The 24,466-nt window shown below is 48.2% G+C and overlaps 1 protein-coding gene across 1 annotated transcript in view; it reads right to left on the reverse strand.

Annotated features, from left to right (window-relative positions):
* The window catches only part of CHMP4C (charged multivesicular body protein 4C), a 26,054-nt gene extending 2,306 nt beyond the window's left edge, over positions 1-23,748 (reverse strand). The window contains 4 exon segments of the mRNA XM_006102133.3: positions 1,330-1,444; positions 3,372-3,549; positions 23,491-23,637; positions 23,640-23,748. Coding sequence (XP_006102195.1) covers positions 1,330-1,444; positions 3,372-3,549; positions 23,491-23,637; positions 23,640-23,676 — 477 coding nt within the window. The 5' untranslated portion in view covers positions 23,677-23,748.
* Positions 23,749-24,466: the final 718 nt, after the last annotated feature.

Here is a 24,466-nt window from a genome sequence, read left to right on the forward strand (position 1 = left end):
GTGGGGTGGGGTGGTCAGTGGAGCGGGTGGTTTGTGGCTCTCCACAGGCTGTGTGAATAGAGTGCCTTCGGAATGAACACGCTCATGTCCCATTTCTGCTCACAAAGCAATCAGGAGCAAATACAGCAAATGCGGTCACAGCAGAACACATTATTCCACCAGGAGCCCGTGCCCAGAATGGCCTACCGCGCTTGGCAGGTAGCAACGGCACCACCAAGATATTGACATTTTCCTTAGCGAATGGGATGACAGAATCATCACCTCCTCCCTCATTCCCAGACGGCAGGTGCCGCCACCTGTCCCTTCATGGATGAAAGGTGTAGTAACAAATGTAAGAGCCCCAGCGTCATGAGCCCCAGCCTGAGGAGGCCTGTTCGTCTCCCCGGGCGGGCACACTCTCTCCAAGAGCCACACAGCCGAGGCGAGGCTCCGCGGGCCGCCGTGGTCTCTGCGGCAGCCTCTCCGCCCTGCTGTTCTGGTGGTGCTGGCTTCCTGCCATCCTTAAACAGGCAAAACCACCCTGGGTGCCGGGTCACACCAGCTCAGGCCTGGGAAGGATCTGGCCTGAAAGCCAAGTTTCCCCAACGTTTCTCTCGGTCCCGTGGAACCACACCTCTTACCACGTGCTTTGTTTTTAAACCAGGGAGATGTAGGAAGTCAGGGTCTTCGCTGTGCTACTCTGAGAACGGGAGACGGTTCCAGATCTGAGCTGGTGTGCGCGCTGGAACAGAACCAGGGGCGTTCCCAGCACAGCCCCTTCCTCCCGGGAGTCAGTCTCACTTCGCTGATGAGTCCAAATGGAACGTGTGCTCTTAATGCCCGTCCACGTTCATGCGTTTCACAGCCCGAGGAGCGAAGGGAGGCGAACTCACCTCCCATGTCCCAGCCACACCGCGCACTGTCTGCCTCGCAGAGCGGCGTCTGCTCTGTTCCGCCCAGATGTGCAAGCGCCATTCCTCCCCTAATGGGCTATTGAAGCACCGCCACTGAGTCTCTAACTTCACACAATCACAGGCTGTTCTTCCTTAACAGCTAGAAACTTAATGGGGGGCCGTCTGCCAAACTCTATTAATCTTTCCTTTAAATCAGAGCTACCAACACTTCATTTCCCTCTTAAGTAGGTTTCTATCAAGTACCACTTATTCTTCGATGAGACTTAAGGAAGTATTTAAGGCGCCCCGTCTGCTGTGGACGGTGAGAGCTGCCCTGCCCAGCAGCCACGTGCTCCATCCCCCATGCGCTCCATCCTCCACACGCTCCATCCCCCCACGCGCTCCATCCTCCACGCGCTCCATCCCCCACGCGCTCCATCCGCCACGCGCTGCCCACCTCATCGAAGTCCTCGCCGAACCCAGTGCGCTGAGAAAATGCCTCGGAGATTTCTTGGGCGACATCCTGCTGCTCTGTGATTTCTTGCATCAAATCATCTATTTTGTTCAAATCCCTGGGAAAGTATATTTTGTGGAAATATCTTAGAATCTCACTTTAAAACTATGCATTTAGTTAGGTATACTCCCATATGTAAAAAAAACCGAGTCAAGTTAATATAAACTCCTAGTTACCCCTATAGGACAACAAAAATGATTTTATGTATCAACTTTAAAAATAATTCGCATTTCAAAAAACTAACCCTGTACAAGCACAGATATTTTAAATAGTAAATGAACAGCCATCACCTTTGGGAGTCACGAATGAGCAAATTATCTTATAATTTACAGTATCTGTAGACCCATGTTGAAATTTTGTCTGGTAGGGCATATGTAAACTTTAAATATATGCTGCTCTGTATCAACTCTGCAGGAAATGGTGCGGGGACCCCAGGCCCACATGACTGAGACCCCGCAGGTCTCAGCAGCCCCACCTCCTAGCAGCCCTCAGGCCGAGCTCTGAGACAAGAGGGCCGTTTGCCAGACACCTGGCAGCTCTGCCATCCTGACCCCGGAGGGCAGCACAGGCCTGGCTGCCCTGGGGAGTCACAGGGAGGGCAGCGCAGGCTGGGAAGCCCTCAGCAGAATGCCCCCTGCAGCCCAGGGTGCAGCGCCACGGCCCCCCCTGAGCCCCTGGCCCCAACCACCGACCTGAGCGGCCAGGGTCCCGGTGCCAGGTTCCGACTGCGCCTCTAGGACCCTGTCTCCGAGCTGCCCCTCCAGCTCTGAAGCGAGGCCGAACTGACTGGATACCAGGAAAGTGGGCTCCTCACTGGGATTTTGATTCCCAGGGGGATAAACCTTTTGACAGTTTCTCAGACTCCCCACGTGGAAAATGCTGAGTATTCTGACATATTTCCACGTAGTAAGTAAAAAGAACACTTACCGTTCTGCTACCGCCCCTCATTCCCAATTCTTTTTGTAACAAATATGTAAGGACTTTATGTCTTAAAGGGAGTGTGGGAGGTGCGGTGCAGGTTCGAGCACAGAGGGTGAGGCTGCCGAGCCCCCTGCGTGCGGTGCACGTTGGCACCGGTTAGCAGCAGCCGCAGGTTCAGACCAGCAGCAAGTGGGATGGCCTTGCTGAAGCCGTCAAATCGATAGCCCTGTGGGCACGGCTGCATCGCCCGGTGCTCCCTGCTCTCACATGTGGTGGCTCAGACCTCACGGTCACGTCTCCTCTCAGAAAAGGGTCAGGTGCCTGGCACTGACTTCCCAGTGTGACGTACAGCAAACTGTCGCTGGCCCCACCACCACACTGAATGTTGATTACTGATGGCTTACTTTGTACCAGGGACTAAGTGCATGACATCTGGTATCTTATTGACTCTCACAATAGCCATAAGTAGTAGTATTGTCCCCAATTTACAGGCGAGGAAGCGGAATACAGGGGAGGCGAAGTAACTTGCCCCGGGACAGTCAGCAGGGGAACTGGGACCCCCACTCCGAAAGTCTGAGCCCCAAACGCAGGCCCACAGCTATGACTCTCATACGTCGGTTAGTGTCAGTCACCGGGTGAACCTGCTCAGAACAGCAGGCCCGGCCTGCCCGCTTCCAGGAGCCTGGGCACCTGCGTTCTCGTCAGCCGCTTTCCGGGAGATCTGGAATGCCACCAGGTGACAACCACTGTCCTGTATCGAACAGCTCAAGATGCTGACGTGTAAGCCTCTCTGATTTATCTGATGAAGAGTTACAGGCGGAGTGTCAGACAATAGTGAGGCGACTAGGAAATGCAATGGACAGAATGAAGGTCCTTCGTGTTGTCATGGAGTTTTGTTTTGTTTTGTTTTGTTTTCTACCACTGGAACTTCTAGTCTTTCTCTGAAGGACCATTCCATTCTGACGTGTCAAAGAGCCTCAACAGGACAGGCCATTCCTGCCGAATTCATCATCTGGCTCTCCCGACACTGGGGGCGTGTAGGACGCGGAGGGAGGGGCACTCACATGTTCTCATGGGCCGCTCTCATGGCCTTGGCCGCCAGACCCATGCTCCTCAGCACCTCGGTGTTGGTGTGCGCGTTCTCCAGGGCCTCTCGCTGGAACTCGACGGTGGACAGGGTGCCATCGATCTGCGAGAGCTGCTTCTCCAACCTCTTCTTTCTCTTTAGTGCCTGCAATGCAGCTAAACAAGGAAGAAGCCACGTTTATAATGAGAGAGCCCAGTCACTTACTCCAGAGACATTCGCTCAGCACCAACTGGGGACTGGGCATTGTTGGCACCTACGGACAAGAGACAACCAGAAGGAGTGGAGAGACTCAGGGGTGCAAGTGCCCCTCCTTTGCCTGCACCAAGCACCACCCCTCAAACATTTTCAGTGTTATTCTGTTCTTCCCAAGACAGGCAAATGTCAGAGGGTGAAAAGTCCATTTTCACATTCCATAAAATAGACCACAGACACTGATTAAAAAAACAAAGAATGGGCATAAAAATATGAATAGAAATCATGCAATCTTATATAATAAAAGGCTGATATGCAAATTGTCCCCTCAACCAGGAGTTCAACCGGGAGTTCAACCAGGGGGTAGGACTGGCTAGCCAACCGCCTGCAGCCCCTCCCCCTGGCCGGCCCAGCCTGATTGGCCTGGATCAGGGTGAGCCAGCCGGACACCACCCATGCACGAATTTGTGCACCAGGCCTCTAGTAAAGAAATAAAATTTTAGAGGAAGAAAGAACTTTAACGGCTGTTTATTCTAGCTTTGCTTCCTTGTTTCAAAGACAAGTTCATGGAGACCTGAAGAAGTTACATGGCTTGCTTAAAGGTAAACAGTGAGTGGCTGTCCCATAGCCAGGATGATGAGCTGCCTGTCTTGGTCTGAAATGGTTATAAGATGACCAGTAACGTTACAAGGAACTATGAGCCCCATGAAATCCTAGAGTCCCACTCGAGGATTAGCTGGCATATTGGTGAGAGAAAAGAGTGTTGCCTTCAGACAAAAAATATCTACATACCCTGCCATTAGCATTTTAACAAATAATCTTATCAGCTCCATTCAGAAATCACAAAGCTAAGAGTTCTTTTGACTATGCAACTTGGAAGGCACCCAAAAACAGGCCCTAAAATGTGAGTTGTGATAAGACATTTGGAAAGAGTGCAGGGAAAGAGTGGCCAAGGAATGTTACTATGAAGATAATTAAATGGAATTGGCAAAAGAACTCAAATAGGTTAATGGTTTCGGAGTGAAACATGTAAGTTATTGCAACAGATTTCTGAGAGAAGGCTCTTTTCTAACTCAGTTTTGGTCAATTTTTTCTTGTAATTACAATATGTTTGGTTTATCTATTCCAATGCTTTTTGTTTGGTGCACATAGTCATTATACCTGTTGGGTTTTATTGGTGATCAATATGAAATATTGCTCTGACCGGGTAGAGCATTGTCCCGATATGCCAAGGTTGTAGTTTGTCCCAGGTCAAAGCACATACAAGAATTAACCCATGAATGCATAAATAAGTGGAACAACAAATCTCTTTCTCTATCTGTCTACATATCTCTCTCTCAAATCAATAAATAATTTAAAAATGTAAAGAAATATCACTCTCTGCCCTGACTGGTTTGGCTCAGTGGACTCAAGGGTCCCGGGTTCGATTCTAGTCAAGGGCATGTACCTTGGTTGCAGGCACATCCCCAGTGGGGGGTATGCAAGAGGCAGCTGATCAATGTTTCTCTCCCATCGATGTTTCTAACTCTCCCTCTCCTTTCCTCTCTGTAAAAAAATCAATAAAATATATTTTTAAAAAAAGAAATATCACTCTCTGTCCCATTCTTTTTGCCTTAAAGTATATTTTGTTTTATATTTAAATTAAACTTTTAGCTTTCTTTTTGTTACAATTTGCCTCTAATAATTTTATGGGGACCTCTATTTAAAAAATGTTTTATATTTGGCTTTTTCTGTATACTTATTACAGACTAGAGGCCCTGTGCAGAAAATTCGTGCACTGGGGGGTGGTCCCCTCAGCCCACCCTGCCCCCTCTCACAGACTGCGGAGCCCTCAGGGGATGTCCTACAGGCCACTCTATGAACTCAAGGCCACTCTATGAACTCAAGGAGACTTAGCAGCTACCCAGTACATAGAAACAAACATAGGGAAGCAGCCAAAATACGGAGACAAAGAAACAAGTCACAAATGAAAGAAATGGATGAAAGCAAAATACTGGATATAGAGTTCAAAACCACGGTTATAAGGTTACTCAAGAATCTTCTAGAAACCTCCAAGAAATTTAGTGAGACCCTCAAGTATATGAAAAAGGACCAATCAGAAATTAAGCATACACTGACTAAAATAAAGAATAATATACAGAGTTCCAACAGCAGACTAGAGGATCCCAAGAATCAAGTCAAAGATTTGAAATACGAAGAAGCAAAAAACATCCAACTGAAAAAGCAAAAAGAAAAAAGAATCCAAAAATATGAAGATGGTGTAAGGAGCCTCTGGGACAACATCAAGCGTACCAACATCTGAATTATAAGGGTGCCAGAAGAAGAGAGAGAGCAAGATATTGAAAACCTATTTGAAGAAATAATAACAGAAAACTTCCCCTACCTGGTGAAAGAAGTAGACTTACAAGTCCAGGAAGCGCAGAGAACCCCAAACAAGAGGAATCCAAAGAGGACCACACCAAGACACATCATAATTGAAATTCCAAGGGCAAAAGACGAAGAGAGAATCTTAAAAGCAGCAAGAGAAAAACAGTTAGTTACATACAAGGGAGTACCCATACGACTGTCAGCTGATTTCTCAACAGAAACTATGCAGGCCAGAAGGGAGTGGCAAGAAATATACAAAGTGATAAATAGCAAGAACCTACAACCAAGATTATTCTACCCAGCAAAGCTATCATTTAGAATTGAAGGTCAGATAAAGAGCTTCACAGACAAGAAAAAGCTAAAGGTGTTCATCGCCACCAAACCAGTATTATATGAAATGCTGAATGGTACTCTCTAAGAAGAGGAAGAAGAAGAAAAAGGTAAAGAGAAAAAATTATGAACAACAAAGTGACAACAAATACATATCTATCAACAAGTGAACCTAAAAATCAAATGAATAAAAAACCTGATGAACAGAACAGACTGGTGAATGTAATAGAATCAGGGGCATGGAAAGGGAGTAGACTGACAATTCTCAGGGGGAAGGGGTTGTGGGGGGTACGGGAAAAGATTGGACAAAGAGCTTACACCTATGGACGAGGTCGGGTGGGGGGGATGCCTGGAGTGGGGTGGGAACTGAGTGGAGGGGAGCTATGGGGGGGGGAGAGGAACATCTGTAATAATCTGAACAATAAAGATTTTTTTTAAAGATATTGCTATAACATATGTCTGCTATTTTGCTGCCTGTGGAGTCTTGTAGGATTTCTGTGGTTTCCCATCTTACATTTAAGTCCTTTATCCATTTTGAGTTTATTTTTGTGTATGGTGTAAGTTGGTGATCTAGTTTTATTTTTTTGCATGTATCTGACCAAATTTCCCAGCACCATTTATTGAAGAGACTGTCTTGACTCCATTGTATGCTCTTGCCTCCTTTGTCAAATATTAATTGAGCATAATGGCTTGGGTCAATTTCTGGGTTCTCTGTTCTGTTCCATTGGTCTATATGTCTGTTCTTGTGCCAGTACCAGGCAGTTTTGAGAACCGTGGCTTGGTAATATAGGTTGATATCTGGTATTGTGATCCCTCCAACTTTGTTCTTCTTTCTCAGGATTGCTGTGGCTATTCGGGGTCTTCTTTTATTCCCAATGAATTTTTGGAGAGTTTGTTCTAGATCTTTGAAATATGCCATTGGTATTTTAATGGGGAGTGCATTGAATCTGTAGATTGCTTTGGGTAGTATGAACATTTTAATGATGTGCCTTTCCCCGCCCCCTTTCTTAAGTAAATATTCATTGCATATTTTTATTCTGAAGAGTCAAATCTTCCTTCATCTTACGGAAACTGTATTCTCTAATTTTTTGTTACTTCTTTCCCTTCCATTATTTCTACTTTCTTCTGAAATCCCTATTTATTTTCATATTATTACCCACACCATGACTCTACCCAACCATTCTTTCTGTTTCCTTCTTTTGAAATCCCTTGTACAATGGATGCTAGATTCCTTGGGTCTCATCCTCACTCTATTAACATATCTCTCTTTTTGTTCTGTGTTCTGGGAGAACTCTATAACTTTATATTCCAGACCACTAACTAGTCCTCAGCTCTATTTATTCTTCTTTTACCCTATTTATTTATTTTTAATTATATTTTAAATTTCTAAGAACTTTTTCTTCTAGCTGTTCATTTATTTGGCAGCCATTCTTGTCTTATAACACAATATCGCGTGCCCACCCGCCCACCGCTCCGCCACATTCGCCCACGCACCACGCTCGCAGCTGTGCCCTCCTCACCGTGCCCCGCCTGCCCACTGGCCGCCAGCCTTGCTGCGATCGGAACCTGTGGGCTGCGGGGGAGGGCCCAAGAGGTGCTCCATGCACCTCATGGTGACCGGTTGTTTGGTCATTTTGGTCGTGACGCCTCTTGGCCTTTTATTATTATGATGGCCTCTGGAACCTCCCTGAAGATACTAATATACATTTTGTTTTTAACATTTTTAAAAATTTCTTACATATCTCTCTTCTCTGGGATTCAGCTGTTTGCTTTGCTTACCTTGATGTTTCTTTTTATGCAATGAACTTTGCTCGAAATTCTTCTGATCTTGTGTTATAGGTTGATATGTATAAATGAAAGACTAGGATAGTTAGTGTTTGTAGATGTGCCTCTTCTATATACAGAAGTGTGTTCCCCTATGGCCTCTCTCTTGAAAGGGAAGGCTGCCCACAGCTCTGTGGGAGAAGTGGGTGGGGCGTGCTGGAGGCAGCTGCCTTCAGGGGGCAGGGAGCAGGCAGACAGGCTGGGGGCTCCCACAGTTGCCAGAGAAAGGCCTTCATCTGGGTGGTGGACACTTTTCTGAGCGGTGGCTTTGCTTCCGCACCCTCCCTGCCCTGCGGGCTGCGGCAGCTCTGTCTGCCTCCCTCCCAGATGCCACACCACCATTTAAGTTCTTGCTGAACAGTACTTACCCTTTATTTATAGAACAGTTTCTATTTGTTTAACCTTTCCTCCAGGAAAGAACAAAAACAAGTCTTTTAAAAGTCATCTGGCATGAAGACCTTTCACAATCTCACTCTGCAGAGAGGCTCCTCACATTAGTGATCGGAGCTGTGGATTTTCTCCCCACACAGGGGGAATGGCCACTGGCCCCCGTGCAAATGCCCCACCTGGGCCCGCAGCTACTGCTGCATGTATCCCGCTGTATTATAACAATTTGTAAAATCTACTCCCCACCACCTCCCGACACTGACGATAAGCCCTGGGAGGCAAGATTCTATTCCCCCAATTCCCCAATCCCTAGCACATGGCCAACAAAATACAAAACAAAAACCAGCTTCGACTGAGTTTTTGCTGTGTGCCAAGCCGATGTGCTTTATGTACATAATGTGATTTATGTCATAAACACTCACAATCTCCAAGAGAAACATTATTATAGAAAATGAAGTGAGTGAATGTTAAGTGAATAAGTCTGGTAATTTTGTGCACACAGTATGATGACAACGTGCCTAATGGAAAAAGTGTGGGCTCGGAGCCAGAGTGTGGGTCCTTCTTCTATGACTTGTTAGCTGTGTGCTTGTGGCTACGTCATTCCCTTCTTGGAGCCTCAGTTTTCTCTTCTGGAAATGGGGAGGTAATCCCCATCAGGCGAGGTGACGTTCAGAATTAGTGATAATTTGTGCAAAACAGTTTATACAGTGCCTGTGCATGGTAGGGTCTTCGCAACTAGATATTATTATTATTAATAATAGCAATTCATATAACACTCCTTCATTAATGAGATTGTGTATCTTATTTCTGAGACCACTAAGCAACAGGTTACCCGGGGTTTTTCACCATAGCTCACCCTACCAGGCACATACACTACGAGACAGCTCCACGCTTCAGTAGGTACAGGACACAGTGGTCTTGGGCAGAGTCCCAAGCAACTAAAGTCCAAGTGCGCATCTCCACCCACCACACCCAGAAGCGAAGGTTCGAAGTGTGTCCCCTCCCAGGCTCATCAAGCTGACTCAGTATGTACACTTAGTTGGAACCTATTGATTGATTCATTTTTTAAAAATAAAAATGTTAAAGTTCTCTACTAAAAAGTATGCCACGTTTCCTAATAAGAATTCATTTTAGATTACTTACTGAAAATCAAGGAATGCAATTTGCTATACAGGATGAGGCTTTGGAGTCACCAGATCTACATTTCCATACCACCACTACCAATTAATAACTGTGCGCACTGACCTTGGTGTGGGACCAGCACTGTGAGCAGTGACCTTGGTGTGGGACCTTCACTGTGAGCAGTGACCTTGGTGTGGGACCTTCACTGTGAGCACTGACCTTGGTGTGGGACCTTCACTGTGAGCACTGACCTTGGTGTGGGACCTTCACTGTGAGCAGTGACCTTGGTGTGAGACCTTCACTGTGTGCCCTGACCTTGATGTGGGACCTTCACTGTGAGCACTGACCTTGATGTGGGACCTTCACAGTGTGCAGTGACCTTGGTGTGGGACCTTCACTGTGAGCATTGACCTTGATGTGGGACCTTCACTGTGTGCCCTGACCTTGATGTGGGACCTTCACTGTGAGCACTGACCTTGGTGTGGGCCTTCACTCTGCGCCCTGACCTTGGTGTGGACCTTCACTGTGAGCACTGACCTTGATGTGGGACCTTCACAGTGTGCAGTGACCTTGGTCTGGGACCTTCACTGTGCGCAGTGACCTTGGTCTGGGACCTTCACTGTGCGCAGTGACCTTGGTCTGGGACCTTCACTGTGCGCAGTGACCTTGGTGTGGGACCTTCACTGTGCACAGTGACCTTGGTGTGGGACCTTCACTGTGAGCAGTGACCTTGGTGTGGGACCTTCACTGTGCGCAGTGACCTTGGCGTGGGACCATCACTGTGCACAGTGACCTTGGTGTGGGACCTTCACTGCGCGCACTGACCTTGGTGTGGGACCTTCACTGTGAGCACTGACCTTGGTGTGGGACCTTCACTGTGCGCAGTGACCTTGGCGTGGGACCTTCACTGTGCACAGTGACCTTGGTGTGGGACCTTCACTGTGCACAGTGACCTTGGTGTGGGACCTTCACTGTGCACAGTGACCTTGGTGTGGGACCTTCACTGTGCACACTGACCTTGGTGTGGGACCTTCACTGTGCACATTGACCTTGGTGTGGGACCTTCACTGTGAGCACTGACCTTGGTGTGGGACCTTCACTGTGTGCAGTGACCTTGGTGTGGGACCTTCACTCTTCTTAAGTGGCGTTCTCCCGTTTGAATAACAATGTCTAGAAGACCACAGCAGAACACTGTACTCTGGAGTCAGCTGCCCACTTTCAAATCCAGGCTCCATCCAGCCATAGCTCTGTGGCCTCCCATGAGTCGCTTATTGGGAAATGGAGATACAACTCATTCGGCTCTTGGGGCTTAAATGAAATAACATGTAGAGTATCCCGTGCACTGGCCGGCACACGGTGAGTGACCACTGAATGCCAGGGGTTTCTGCAGCACCCTCACCTCCTCCACGGGCTGTCAGAGCCCAGGGGGTGGGAGCCCCGTGTCTAATGCCCACCCCTGCAAGTGTTTGTTACAAATCATAACCAGACCTGGTTTGGGCGCAGTCTTAAACACCTATGTTAGTTAATATATGGTTTCTGCCCTTCAGAATGTTTGGGAGAAACTAGACCGCTCACCCAGAGCTGAGATCTCAATTTACACTGTGATTACCACACCACAAACTACAGAGCGGCCTCCAGGGAGTCCTCCACTCACAGGGCCAGGCAGACGGTGGGGGGAGGGGGGCAGAGAGAGGTTAGGGGAGAGGCCTTCTTTGTCTTCCCACCTGAGAGTGGAGTAGGAGGGGGGCGGGGAGGGCGTTTATGTGAAGTTGGTGACGGGAAGACACATGCCTGAGCTCCTGGAGGCAACACGCTCCTGTGGTCAAAGAAGCCGGAGATCCGGATTTGCATGCAAAATCCCCACATTCAAAAACTGATCTGCAATTTTCAAACAGAACCGTGTGTGAGCAAAACCGATGACTCCTGAGCGGCTGGATCTGGCCCCAGACACCTGATGCGTCTTGCGACATCTGCCAGGCACAGTAAGCCTCTCACAAACACTCAGACAAGAGGCTTCTGTTCCAAAGAGCAAGACCTGTCCGGGCGGGCGCCCGCCCGGAGCTGCTGCTCGCGTGAAGATATGATGCCACCGCCCCTGGGATGAACAGGCTCTGACGCTGTTTTCTAATAAACGATTTGGGAACGTAACAACTGTACTTTTCCAAAGACATGCAATAAACTCTGCAAATCCAGCATCGCTCTGGGTTAGGCAAAAAGGGACGCATCTAGAGCCGAGTCACTTAGCCTGTGGAGAGGGTGCAATTTAATCCTCCAAGCTCCCGTGTGGCATGAAGGCACCAGGTGAGGCTGGCTGGCATTCTTCCTACAACAAAGGAGCTCACTGTAGTCCTTTGTGGTGGAGAAGCAGCCAGGGGTGGGGCTGGTCTCCCCGCCTGCCAGTGCTGCCTTCAGCAATGGAGTCACAGAACAATGTCCCGAGTCCCGCTGCCGGGGGAGCTGGGAAGAGCCCTCACTCCAGCCCCCCTAGGACTGGGGCTGAAACTTAAGAATTACCCCTTCACAAAACCCAACCAACCCCGTGCCAACCTGCTCCACAGTGCTGCCAGAAGAAGGCTTCAGTCCGATGAAAACACAGCACAAAGCAGAAAAGCGTAGCAGCTTCATCGCTCACATGATGAGTAGGGCATCTTGGGTTTCAAGGTCAACCTGTTGACTCCCGCACTCAGGGTGTGTGCAGGCGTGCATCGCTGAGGCATTCGTTGGCAAAAAGCAAGCACCTTTTAGGAGCCTTCACACCCATGACTGCAGACTCCCTGTCTGTGAAAGAGGAGACTCTATGACCGCTCTCCCGTCCTGGGCAGGGACGAGCTCCACGGAAGGACTAAAAGGCGAGGCTCGCAGGAGCAGCCTCCGTGCTTAAAATTCAAATGCCACACCTCATCGTCTTTAGCTCTTAACTAGGAAGTCTCACAATCTGGTTGTTTTAGGTGAGAAACTTGAATGGAAGCCCTGGTCTTACATCCAAATCGCTTCGTCAATCAAACACTGCTTTCTGTCCGTGGCAGCTGGTATTGGCTCCGGAAAAGCACAACCTGGATACCCAACTGTTAGAAAACTCTATTATCATTTGGCCATGAGCATTTCACAAATGGAATAAAAACCGAAGTGTTTCAAAGTCACGGTTCAATGGAAACAGCTGGGGGGATACTAGAAAACTCTATTATCATTTGGCCGGCACCACCCCGCTATGAATTCCCCTGGCCCTCGTCACTTTTATAAACCATTCCTTACCCTTTCCTTTCAGTCACGACACAGGACACACTGAGGATCTAGTGTATGCCCAGCACCGTGTGGCCCCTGCAGGGACAAAGGCAGAGGCTACAGCCTCAGAGGAGCCCAGGAGGAACTGGGCCTTCAGTCCCAGTCCTCATTCAAGGAGCATTTGCTAAGCACCTACTGTGTTTCAGGAACTGGGCCCAGGGATCCTAACAGGCCTGTGTGCTTAGGTCACACCCTTCACCTCCAGGGCAGAGGAGAGGAGCAGGACAGGTGTCAGTGGATGCACAGAGGATGTGGAAGCTCGCTCTGCAGGGTGAGGGGAGGTGCCACAGGGGGCCATGGCAACACAGGCACCGGCCCACACCTCCCCAATGAACCCCGCCAAGTTCCAGGCCTAGCACCATTGGGAATCAGAGACGCAATCCTCAGAACCGAGCTGGCCACAGCAATGTCATCAACATCAAATGCCAGAGAAAGGGAAGTGGGGAGCTAGAGGAAGACGCAGCAGTGGCGTATGACTAGGCAGCAGGGGTGCAGGTGCCTGGAGAACAGTGACAAGGGCCTGCAGAGTGTTGAGGGACATCCTGAGGAAAGGGCGTTTGGGAGAGGATTACTGATGTAAGCAAGCCAGGAACTGGGCTGAACTCTGTAAAAAGGAAAGAAAGATGCTCAAAGTCAATGATCATCAGGGAAATGCAAATTAAAACCACAATGAGGCCCTAACCGGTTTGGCTCAGTGGTAGAGCGTGTGCCTATGGACTGAAGGGTCCCAGGTTCGATTCCAGTCAAGGGCATGTACCTTGGTTGCGGGCACATTCCTAATAGGGGCTGTGCCAGAGGCAGCTGATAGATGTTTCTCTCTCATTGATGTTTCTAGCTCCCTTCCTCTCTGTAAAAAAATCAATAAAATATATTTTAAAAATAAATAAATAACCACAATGAGATATCACCTCACACCTGTCAGACTGGCTACCATCAACAAATCAAGAAATGACAAGTGCTGGTGAGGATGTGGAGAAAAAGGAACCCTCGTGCACTGCTGGTGAGAATGCAGACTGGTGCAGCCACTGTGGAAAACAGTATGGAGTTTCCTCAAAAAATTAAAAATGGAACTTCCGTTTAACCCAGCAATCCCACTTCTGGGAATATGTCCCAAGAAATCAGAAACACCAATCAGAAAGGATTTATGCACCCCTATTTCAGAGCAGCATTATTCATAATAGCTAAGATTTGGAAACAGTCCAAGTGCCCATTAGTAGATGAGTGGGTAAAAAAGCTGTGGGACATTCACACCATGCAATACCATGCAGCTATAAAAAGAGGGATCTCTTACCCTTTGGGAAAGCATGGATGGGCCTGGAAAATACTATGCTCAGTGAAATAAGTCGATTTGAGAAAGATAAATATCACATAATCTCACTTATTTGTGGAATCCAATGAATAAAATGAATTGACCAACAAAATAAGACCCAAAGCATGAAGGCATGGAACAGACTGACACACCTCGAGGTGGGGTTGGGGGACCAGGAGAGATAAATCAAAGGCCTATATACTTATATGCACAGCCCATGGACACGGGCACTAGGGTGGTGAAGACCTGGGGGGTGGGAAGGGGCTGGGAGGAGGGGGTAAAGGGGAGAAGATGGGAGCTATCTGTAATACTATCAACAATAATAATATATATATATATATATATATATATATATATATATATACACATACACACACACACACATATATATATATGTATGAGAGAAAGAAAGGAAGAAGACGGAAAGATAAATGATATGCAACAAATTTCATGAAATGACAATATCAAATTGTGGCAAAAATGTTATTTACTGCATTGCATAAGATATTATAAACTCCTTTGGATATAATGTAGACAATATTAAGATTTTTTCAGCAAACACATATAAATTTAATAAGAAATTTCCTCCCCTCAAAATATAATAATAATAGATGAAATTAATGAACTAAAATCGCAGTCAATAAAAATGTTTTAAAAATCTTTAACAGGATTTGATCTTGTAAATTCAACCAGTCATAAAATGACTTGGATTTCTGTTCTAGAATGGAAAACCATTTTTATATGGAGATATGTTAAAATAAATACTTCAATTATGTTATCTTTGTTAGAAAATTATGAGTCAATAACTAATAAATTACTTTACAAAAAAGAAAGGGTGATTATTAATATTATAAAGTATACGAGATGAGAAGAAGAGTGATCAGCGCCCCCTCCCATCCCCAGAAAGACAGCGAATGGACGGAGGAAGCTAAGGTCATTTTCCAACAGAAACAACGCTCCTGTCCTGCTTGGAGGCGAGGCAGTCCTCAGGGCCAGGGCCTCGCACACAGGCGGTCACACAGGGGGGTCTCAGCAGGGAGGTCATGGCCTCAAAGTCCGATCAGCCCTCAGTTGTCCCTGGAGGAAGAAATACTTACCTAGAGGATATCTGAAATATCCGCTGAAATTCTTATTTCTTGTAACCAATTGCTTCCTAGGTCAATTGCCAAACAAGTAGAATTAACCTGTTATTGGCAGGACATACCAATTTATTAATTAAAATCTACTTGATATTCTTTGTAAAAACCCAATTAATGTTGGACACCAGGCAGAATAGATAGTTACTTGAATGAGTCTTTTACTTGCTACCAGCAGTGTTTGTGAGCTCACAAATTGGTAATTCTGGTCCTGCTATTGCCTGGAATATAGGAAACAGCATGAATATGAGCCCAGCAGTATTAAACAGAAAAATTCAGAAATAGTTGATTATGCTTAATTCTAAAGGGTAGGCATGTGTATCTATGGATATAATTTTATATTGTGTGTGTATGTGTATATGTATGTATATGTGTGTATATGGGTATATATGTATGTTTGCATGAGTGTGTGTTCTAGAATATGGTTCTATATACTACTTGTAAACAACGTTTCTGCTCATATGATGCAGTGACATTCCTACCGCTGTGCCCGTGGCTTGCAGGGACCCCGAGAACCAACAAATGAAAGCCCTAGAGCCCTGCCTGCGGCTCGCTGTCTGTAATTGTGTGATTATTCCTCTGAGATCCTCTTATCAAAATCTCAAGAAATGCATATAAGCTCCTGTCCTCACGATGACTACTGCCATCTGAAATTCTTTAAGAGGTTCACCAGGAAACTGGTGATGAGCTATAATATTCTTTAACTTCTCAAATAAAAGTAGGAGAACAATACCCAATAAATCGAGAGCTTACAGAAATAGAATTTTTCAAACTGCTCACAAAATCATAGGCTTATATATGTGATCTTTAAGTACATTGATTTAACATAATCATAACTTTTTCTTGCTGCAGTTTTTTAGAAATTTTGAGTTAGAATACTCAGGCTCCAAAGCTACATTTGCTTTCACTTTAGATGCATAAAATATATGGAAAGAATTGGTCGTGTAAATAGCACTGTGCATCGAAACAGGCCTGTTGAACAATGTTACTGCTGAGCAAATAAGACACACCCGGTATGACCAGGTGGCATGTAACCCTATGTGGAAGAATAAAGAGATTCTAGAAATTCATGTTAAAATAGAAAAGAAAATGTCCTAAGAGCTTGTCAAATATTTGGATGCATAATTTTATTCCTCTAAAGTTATAGGTAAGCCAAATATAAAACTGTAAACTTTATTTCATTTAAATTAAATGATTGGCATTAAATTTTAATTTTTAAATAAAGAATTTAACTTCTACTGCAAGGATTCCTGACTTTTAACTGAGAATAATCAACTTTTTATTTTCTGTAATGTAAAAATCACCATTCTTATTGTTGCTTTTTTGGGTTTGTTTCATTTTGAGGGTCTGTAGATTGTTGGGCTGAGGAAAGTTGATGGAGGTGGCCCAGGGTGGATGGGCAATGGGGCTTCTAGCTACGCCTCGTCCCTCCTGGAAATACCCACGAGTTAGACAGCTGGGTAAGGGTTTTGCCGTGGGCTGGAGCAGCCACCGTCCAGGTTTAGGAGCTCTGACTGCTTTAAAACAGGACCATACAAACTCTGTTTCCATAAAAAATTAGCATAAATCGAGGAAAATCATATTCCTTGTAAATATGGTGCTCTCTTATCCAGTTTTGTGGAATTTACATGAAGCAGAATAAACGAATGCTCCAGTATTTATAATGCTACTCCAAGTTCACGAAGGAAAAAGGCAAACTCGAAGTAAGATCCATCACACAGAAGCGGTACCCTTTACCCTCCTAGAAGCAGCTAGAACAGTCAGCAAACTGTCCAACCCGAGCCACGGAGACTAGCAATGCTCTAGCCTGCGGTGTCTGAGGAAACAGCCAAGAAGACGGCGGTAACTGGAAGCCAAGATGAGTTCACAAAGATGAAAAATACCCAACTAACCTCACCGACGTCCTCACTGTGGGTTCCTGGGTGCCCACACTGTCCTGCGAACCTGCTCACATAAAAACCGTCAGGAAGGCTTTGAGCCTCCCTCAGATGTCTCGCAAGAGAATTTTAAAAACCTCTCCAGGCGACCTGATGGCTCTAACACACGATCAGCTCATAAAACAGCACTTGTGTGACTGCAGCCGGTTTTAGGAGTAATTCACAAGGCATATTGAAGAGAAACGGTGGGGAAATTGAGAGGACCTGGGCTGCAGATGCAGGTCAGCTGTGTTCACAGCTGGACGATAGCTGGCCCCTCTCAGTGCGACCTGTGGGCCCGGCGCACCTGGGAGAAGCCTCCTGCGCACACGGAGCTGGGCCTGCATGGGGCCCAGGCCAGGAGGCTCTCCCCTCCGTTCTTCTTCTTCAACATGTTTAACAGACTCTGACAGTCACACACACACACACACACACACACACAAAAGGCTGCCCATCAAATCTGTGTCTGATTCAACTAGAAGAAACAGCTCATATCATACAATTAAAAGGTTTAAATCTTTATTTCAAGGCAACCAAAAATAACAGATCTCATAGAAATATATGTAAAATCCCGAGTGCCAGCTTAACAAATTGATTTCCTAAGGGGAAGAGGGTCGATCTGGCTGGCATTTTTAACTCTTTCCAAATCCAGTGGGGAAAGCCAGTGAGGGCCTCTGAATAAGCAGCTGCAAACCAGGCTATTTACCACAACAGAGGTGTGAGTGACAGGTGAGTCCCAGGACCCTGCCACTCCCGGGGAGAGGGAGGTGGGAGGAAGTGAGGAGCTTTAAGGAAGTGATAGGCTCCCCAGGCTGGGTCCTCCCACTGACGGGTGGGAGCCAGGAGCTCCCCAGGTTGGGGAGGGATCAGGGGGAGGGCACTGTGGGGGTCCCATTTCCATGGATCTGTCTTTTCCAGAAGAGAGACGCCCAGACATTGGTTGTGTTATTGTGCCAGAATAAACCTCCCTCTTTCCCCAGGCCCCAGAGTAGAGTGTGGTACAAAAGACACAGAACACTTTATGATGATGCTCGGTTGTCATTGCACCTGGAGAACTGGCCGGCGAGAGGGCTGGGACCACAGTCCCATGTGAGCCTCCGTTTTCCGGGGAGGATGGGTCAGAAACTCCAGGGCAGGTCCTTCGCTGATAAACAGAGTGGGGGGAGGGGGGGTAGAGCTTCCTGGTCCAGGCATCCCCGTGAGGGCGGAAGCGGGGGCACAGGGATGCGGAGGGCAGTGCGCATCAGAATGGAGTTACTCGTTCCGGTTCTGGGCCCTGCACTCAACCTTCCACCAAGTCAGAATCTAGGGGCTCCTGGTGGCTGCACATTTCACCAGACGTCCTCAGGACTTCTGACCTGGTGACCTGAGGAGCACATTCTGGAAACTCTTGGAAAGGAGGTCGCCAGGTAAGTGATCCCTCCCAGGGGCACTTCGTCCTCGGGGACCTGCAGTCCGGGGCTGGCTGGTCACCTGAGCCGCTCTGCCCTCACAACCTTGGCACTGAACTTGCCCACACGGGCCTGGTTCTCCTCACACAAAGTCCTCCGGTCTCCAGGGTCCATTGCAGAATTCAGCTCCGCGAAGGTAATAAAAAGCAAATTCAAAAGCCCAAAGAGGTTCCAACACAGCCCTGAAAGGGAGTTCAGCCTCCCAACAGAATGCCTGGCGCCCACAGAATGCCCTGGCACCCACAAGATGCCCAGGCGCAAGCGGGCCTCTTACTCAAATAGAAGATAAAGAGGGGAGAGGCCTCGCACCTGGCTTTCACTGCAATCGCAGGTAATGTAGGGGTTTGGGCCAAACTTGCTTCCTCACTGCCCAAACCTTTCTTCTCTGTCAGCCCAACAGCCTTGAGGCCCAGCATACCCGCCGGGCACACCCTTTTCACATGATGACACGTTTGCCTTTGTTGCTCAGCCCGACACAAGCAGCAGGCCCGGGCCTCTCCTGAGGGAGAGGGGCACTGGGGTGGGAATTAAGGGGCGTTCACCCTCAGGTCGCAGGGTGAGACCCTGCAGGGTGTCCTAGGGTCTCACCGGCTCGCCCCAGACCCAGCCTGGTGAGGACGGTCCAGCCCAGGAAGAGGTACCCGAGGAAGCCACAAAGGTGGCTGCGAACCCGCGACTCAGAGGAGGGACTGCTGTCCTCACGTTGTAAACAGTCCTCGCATCGCACAGGTGGGGTAGGTGAGTCCCTGTTACTCCAGAGACACAGTTTGGGCCACAAGTGGAACTTAATCTCAGCTTTACAGAAACAGCTACTGTTGTAACGCTGGCTGGTGTTTCCAGAGCACTGGATCAAGGCTTCGCACAATAATGTCACCTATCCTCACCGCGCCGCTATCAGCCTCCGCATCGCCCTATGCAGATGAGGAAACTGAGAGCGAGGCTCTGAGCGTGGTCTACAGTTACCGGGCTTCTCAATGGCAGGCCAGGCTGGGACTGAAACCCAGGCTGTCTGCTGTGACACCCTGGCTCTTCCCTCCAGTGGTTCTCAACCTGTGGGTCGCGACCCCTTTGGGGGTCGAACAACCCTTTCACAGGGGTCGCCTAAGACCATCGGAAAACACATATATAATTACATATTGTTTTTGTGATTAAGCACTCTGCTTTAATTATGTTCAATTTGTAACAATGAAATTGGGGGTCACCACAACATGAGAAACTGTATTAAAGGGTCGCCGCATTAGGAAGGTTGAAAACCACTGCTTCAATCCAACACTAAGTCACTTCCTATCAAATGTGAAAAAACTGGACCAGGATATTCTATTTGAGCAAAATCCCTATGACTCTCTCTTCATGATATCATTTACATGTGCACACACACTCATAGGGAGGTTAGAACAGTGACCCCTAGGGTGTCCCATCGATCCAAATGGAGGAGGGGTCAGCAAAGGACACCAGCCAGTGAAGCATCCAATATTATCAGTGCCCATGGGAGCCATGCTATGGAAAAGGTGAGGGCGCAACGTAAGATAAGAGAACTTGTCCTTCTGCCTCAGTACCATGATTGTGGAGTTAGGGTCCTAACCCTTACTTACCCAGGACACAAAGAATCACCTGGTGCCCACACCACACCCCAGCCAATGAGATCAGAATCCAGGGGGGTGGGGCCCAGGCTTCAAGGGACTTTAATGCACAGCCAGGACTGAAAACTGCTCTAGAGGACGGTGCTCAGCAGGAGGAGAAAACACTTCAGTGACATATAGAAAGTGTACTTTTCACATGCAGGTCACTAGCTACAGCGCCATCTGAATAACTGCATCGAAGGATGTCTGACCTCTCAAGTTTCTAACCGAATTATAAGTCTTGCTCCAAGCATTCCTCTCTTAGATCAGCGGGGCCGGGAGCATCATGACTGTTGCCAAGCCAGTTTGGTGATGCAGACTGGGGGTCTTGCTGGTGGATTACAGTACCTGCCCAAGAAGTCTGCAGTGAGAATTTGCCACCACTGCACAGCCTTGCTACACGTTACGGTGAAGGCATGTCTCAGACTAAGTTCTACAGGCACACGCATTAAACAAACATACGTTGGCCAAGCAGGCAAAAAGCAGTTTGCCAACCTGTTCCATGAGCTCAGTGAAGTCCCAACACTATGTCTCTTTAGATTCAATACACCGAGAATGAAAGGCTCACTGAAGACACAGCCCCATCCCCTGGCAGGGTGCTGTGCCCTGCGGGAGGGCAGAGACCCACCTGAACCAGGATGCCACGTGGCACTGAGCTGAGGTGGAGCCTCAGGTACCACCCTAACGTTAGGTTAGTTATACACCCGGCACATTCTTATCACCTGTTCTCCCGTGGGGAGCGAGGAAGGCTTTCTGACTATTTTCTCCAGTCCACATACTTAGCGTGCCCACAACTTCACCAGTGAGACCCCGTTTCTCACATGTTTTCCTATTCAATTCATCTGGTTTCTTTTCTATTTTTTTCCATTTCTCGCTTTCTTATGCTAATGTCAGTTACTCATTTTACCAAGAAAACCATTTTTGACATTCAGAATGCTCTCAAGACTTCTGTTGTTGTAGAAAAATAGATCGCTGAAGAATTTGTACCGGCCAGGAGTGTGGTCCCTCCTCATACGATACCAGTTGGCTACTCAACTAGTGTTCTTGACAGCATGTTAGCTGGCCAACCACCTCTACAAGTAAAAGCTTAACTGCACATGCGTGAGGTCGCTCTGGTTGTCATGTAAATTATGGCCATTCTAGCACCGACACTGAGCGAGCAAAGTCCATTTAGTACCAAGTATATTGGGTCTTACTAGGTGTGTGACAATATTCCCCGGTGGCTAATGGAAGTCAGTAACTATGTGTATGTGAAATGACCTGGGTTATTTGGTGGTGAGGCTATGGACAGTGCTTCCAAAGCTGGGTCTGACTGAATTCTTTCCATAGTTCAGATTACAGATAACCTCATGCTAACCAGCTCTTCCTGTTCCCAAGGCCCCGGCAGGCTGGGCAGCACCAAAGAAGTCCCCAAGAGGCAGGACAGAGAGGAAACGGCCTGCTGACGCCAACTGCTAATTTGCACTTGGCCCTGGCATCCGTCTGAAACGCCTCTGACTGAAGGAAGCTGGGCTGGTGTGCTAGTGTTGTCTTTAATATGTTGGTGTCTTTGTCACCTCTAGTCACATACCCTTTAGTGAACTGCCATTTGGAGAACATTTTCATGTTTACTTTACATTTTTGTCTTCTGAAAGCAAATCTATATTTTTACCACTTCTGAGAAGCAGATATTCTTTTTTTTCCGATTTTTAAAACCAGTATTTCCTGAGCAACTACTGTAAATAAACTTCTACAGATCCAAATGGATGACAAAAGAAAAAAAAAAAAGAAAACCCCTGACTGACACTAAGGAAAAGGCAGGTGCATGTCACACGGGAGAGGAGGCCAGGGAACAGAAGGGAGTGAGTTTTCAGCAAGCCCCAGGGGCCTAGTCTCGCAGAGAAACCGCATTTAATAACCTCCCCAAATATTTTCAGGCATAAAATAAAAATAGAAACCAGCACTTCACTGGAAAACAGACTATAATATGGTGAAAAGTGAGACAGTTAGCAGAGAAAAATGAAACGTGACCTTCTTATTGTTGGTAATAATGGGCACAGATGTATCAGGAAGCATTTTTACGGGAGCAGCAGGGTTTCAAGGTCCACCCAGGAGACAGTGTTCCTGTCCTGGGTTTAACGATGGCAGCATCGCTTGGGGGAGGGAGTCCGTCTCCCAGGGTTCTCTATGGCTTAAGGAGGCAAGTCCAGGGCTTGGTGGCGAGCAGTCCTGTGTGGCCACCTCTGTCCTGGGTCTGCCATTGCCCTCGAGTTACCAGAGCGAATCCCTTCATCTCCTCGCTGGGTTTTCTATGTTCCTCAGGTGCTGTTTAGATCTCTCCTCTGTACAGAGAGCTGTACCATGAAGAAACCAAGAAACTCTGGCCAAGAATAAAGGGTTCAAGGTGCAACAGAAACACTAGGTATTGTTACCCAAAGTCCCTTGAGTGGCAAAAACCAGTGATAAGAAATTTAATAATTAATTCCCTGACTTTTGTTTTTGTGGTTGTTATCATGTCTCAACTGCACGACAGCCGACTAAAGTCTTCAGCAGCGGAGGCACCCGGTACACCGGAACGTACTAGAAAGTACCTCAGTGGAGGTTTATGTGCAACCTGAAGTGTGTGATTCCATAGGCAAGAGCACGGGAGAAAGCCTGATATTTAGTGCTGAGGTCAGCAGGGCTGGACTGGGGTGAGGCCAGCCAGGAGCAAAATGTAAGGGGCCGCCAAAAATTGCAGTAGTCGAGATAAATAACATTTTCGTGCCATAGAGTTAAAACTAAAAATAAGTGAATAAAAAAATCCATGTTGAACAAAGCAGATATTTTTTTTAAAAGAATCTTAAATAAAGAAGCACCGAGCACAAAACAAAAGAGCCAGCATCGAAAGGGTGGGGGGGAGATCAATAATACCGATCCTGTTTTATTTAAATTTCTGATATTTTGTTCATCGTGAATTTTTTTGCATTCATTCTGAGTGTTTTAAATATTGCCTATAGTGCTGTTCATCTCCATCACCCTGCCCTCCGGGAGCGGCGGGGCCAGCGCCCTGCAGTCGCAGCCCGGGGCCAGCGCCTAGAAGGGCTGGGGGAGCCCAGCCGGCCGCCTGTGGGGCCCGCGAGCCCGAGCCCCCAGCAGGTGCCGCGCGGGGCAGAGGGCGCGCCGGGCGCGGGCCAGCCTACCTGGCTTGTTGCGCGTGCCGTGCCTGCGCGCCAGGCTGAGCTCGCGGTGGATGCGGCTCTCCAGGTACTCCTGCTTCTTGCCCAGCATCTCCTCCGTCTCCCGCAGCCGCGCCAGGGCCTCCTGCGGGCTGGGCGCCGCGCGCTCCGGGAAGAGCCCCGTTTAAAGAACTTGCCCAACTTGCTCATGCTGCGCCGGGGCCGCGTCCTGGGTCTGCGCTCCGACCTCCGAGGCGGCGCTCGGGGATCAACAAGCCGTCGGGGCAGGTGACACACACCCCTGGGCATTTCCTGGCGCCGCCCCGCCCTCGGCGGCCAGGGGGCGGGGAGGGGAGGGGACGTCTCCCTGGGACATGGCCGCGGGCGCCACGGGGCTGGGGAGTTGGGGACGGCTGGGAAGGAGGACAAAACTCCGGGGGACCGCCAGGGAGTTGTGGCTTTGTCGGTGCTGGGTGCATGGGGTGGAGGTCAGCACACCCATGTTCCAGGGTCTTGTGGGGGCCTGAGAGCGCGCACGTGTATGTGTGTGTGCTGCGACAACCCAGATAAAACAAAACGCTTCCTCCACGCATGTGCTTGTGTGAGTGTGTGTGTGTGTGTGTGTGTGTGAGTGTGTGCACGGTGTCCCTGCACAGCCTCTGCCCTTGTGAATAAGAACATCAGGTATGCGGATCTCGGTGTGTGTCCCGTGGGTGTGAGTGTGGAGGCCCAGGGACCTGCGCTGTGATGCAGGAGTGAGGAGCCGCTTGCTCTAGGAGCAGCAGGTCTGACCGGGCTTGTCTCTGCAGAGCAGGAATGTGGGCAGGTGCCTGTGTGCTCTGCCCTCCGCATGGGTCATTCCCACGTCACCCCTACCTCATCCTTACGGAGCTGGAAGGGCCTGGAGGGTGGTGGTTTCTCTGTCCCAACATCAGGACTTCCCAGTGAGTTTGGTGGTTGCGTTCAGCTCTGTCCTGCAGCTGAGCCTTCAGCGTGAGGT

The sequence above is a fragment of the Myotis lucifugus genome, unplaced genomic scaffold (genome assembly GCF_000147115.1).
Source record: "Myotis lucifugus unplaced genomic scaffold, Myoluc2.0 scaffold_400, whole genome shotgun sequence".
Taxonomy (NCBI): Eukaryota; Metazoa; Chordata; class Mammalia; order Chiroptera; family Vespertilionidae; genus Myotis; species Myotis lucifugus.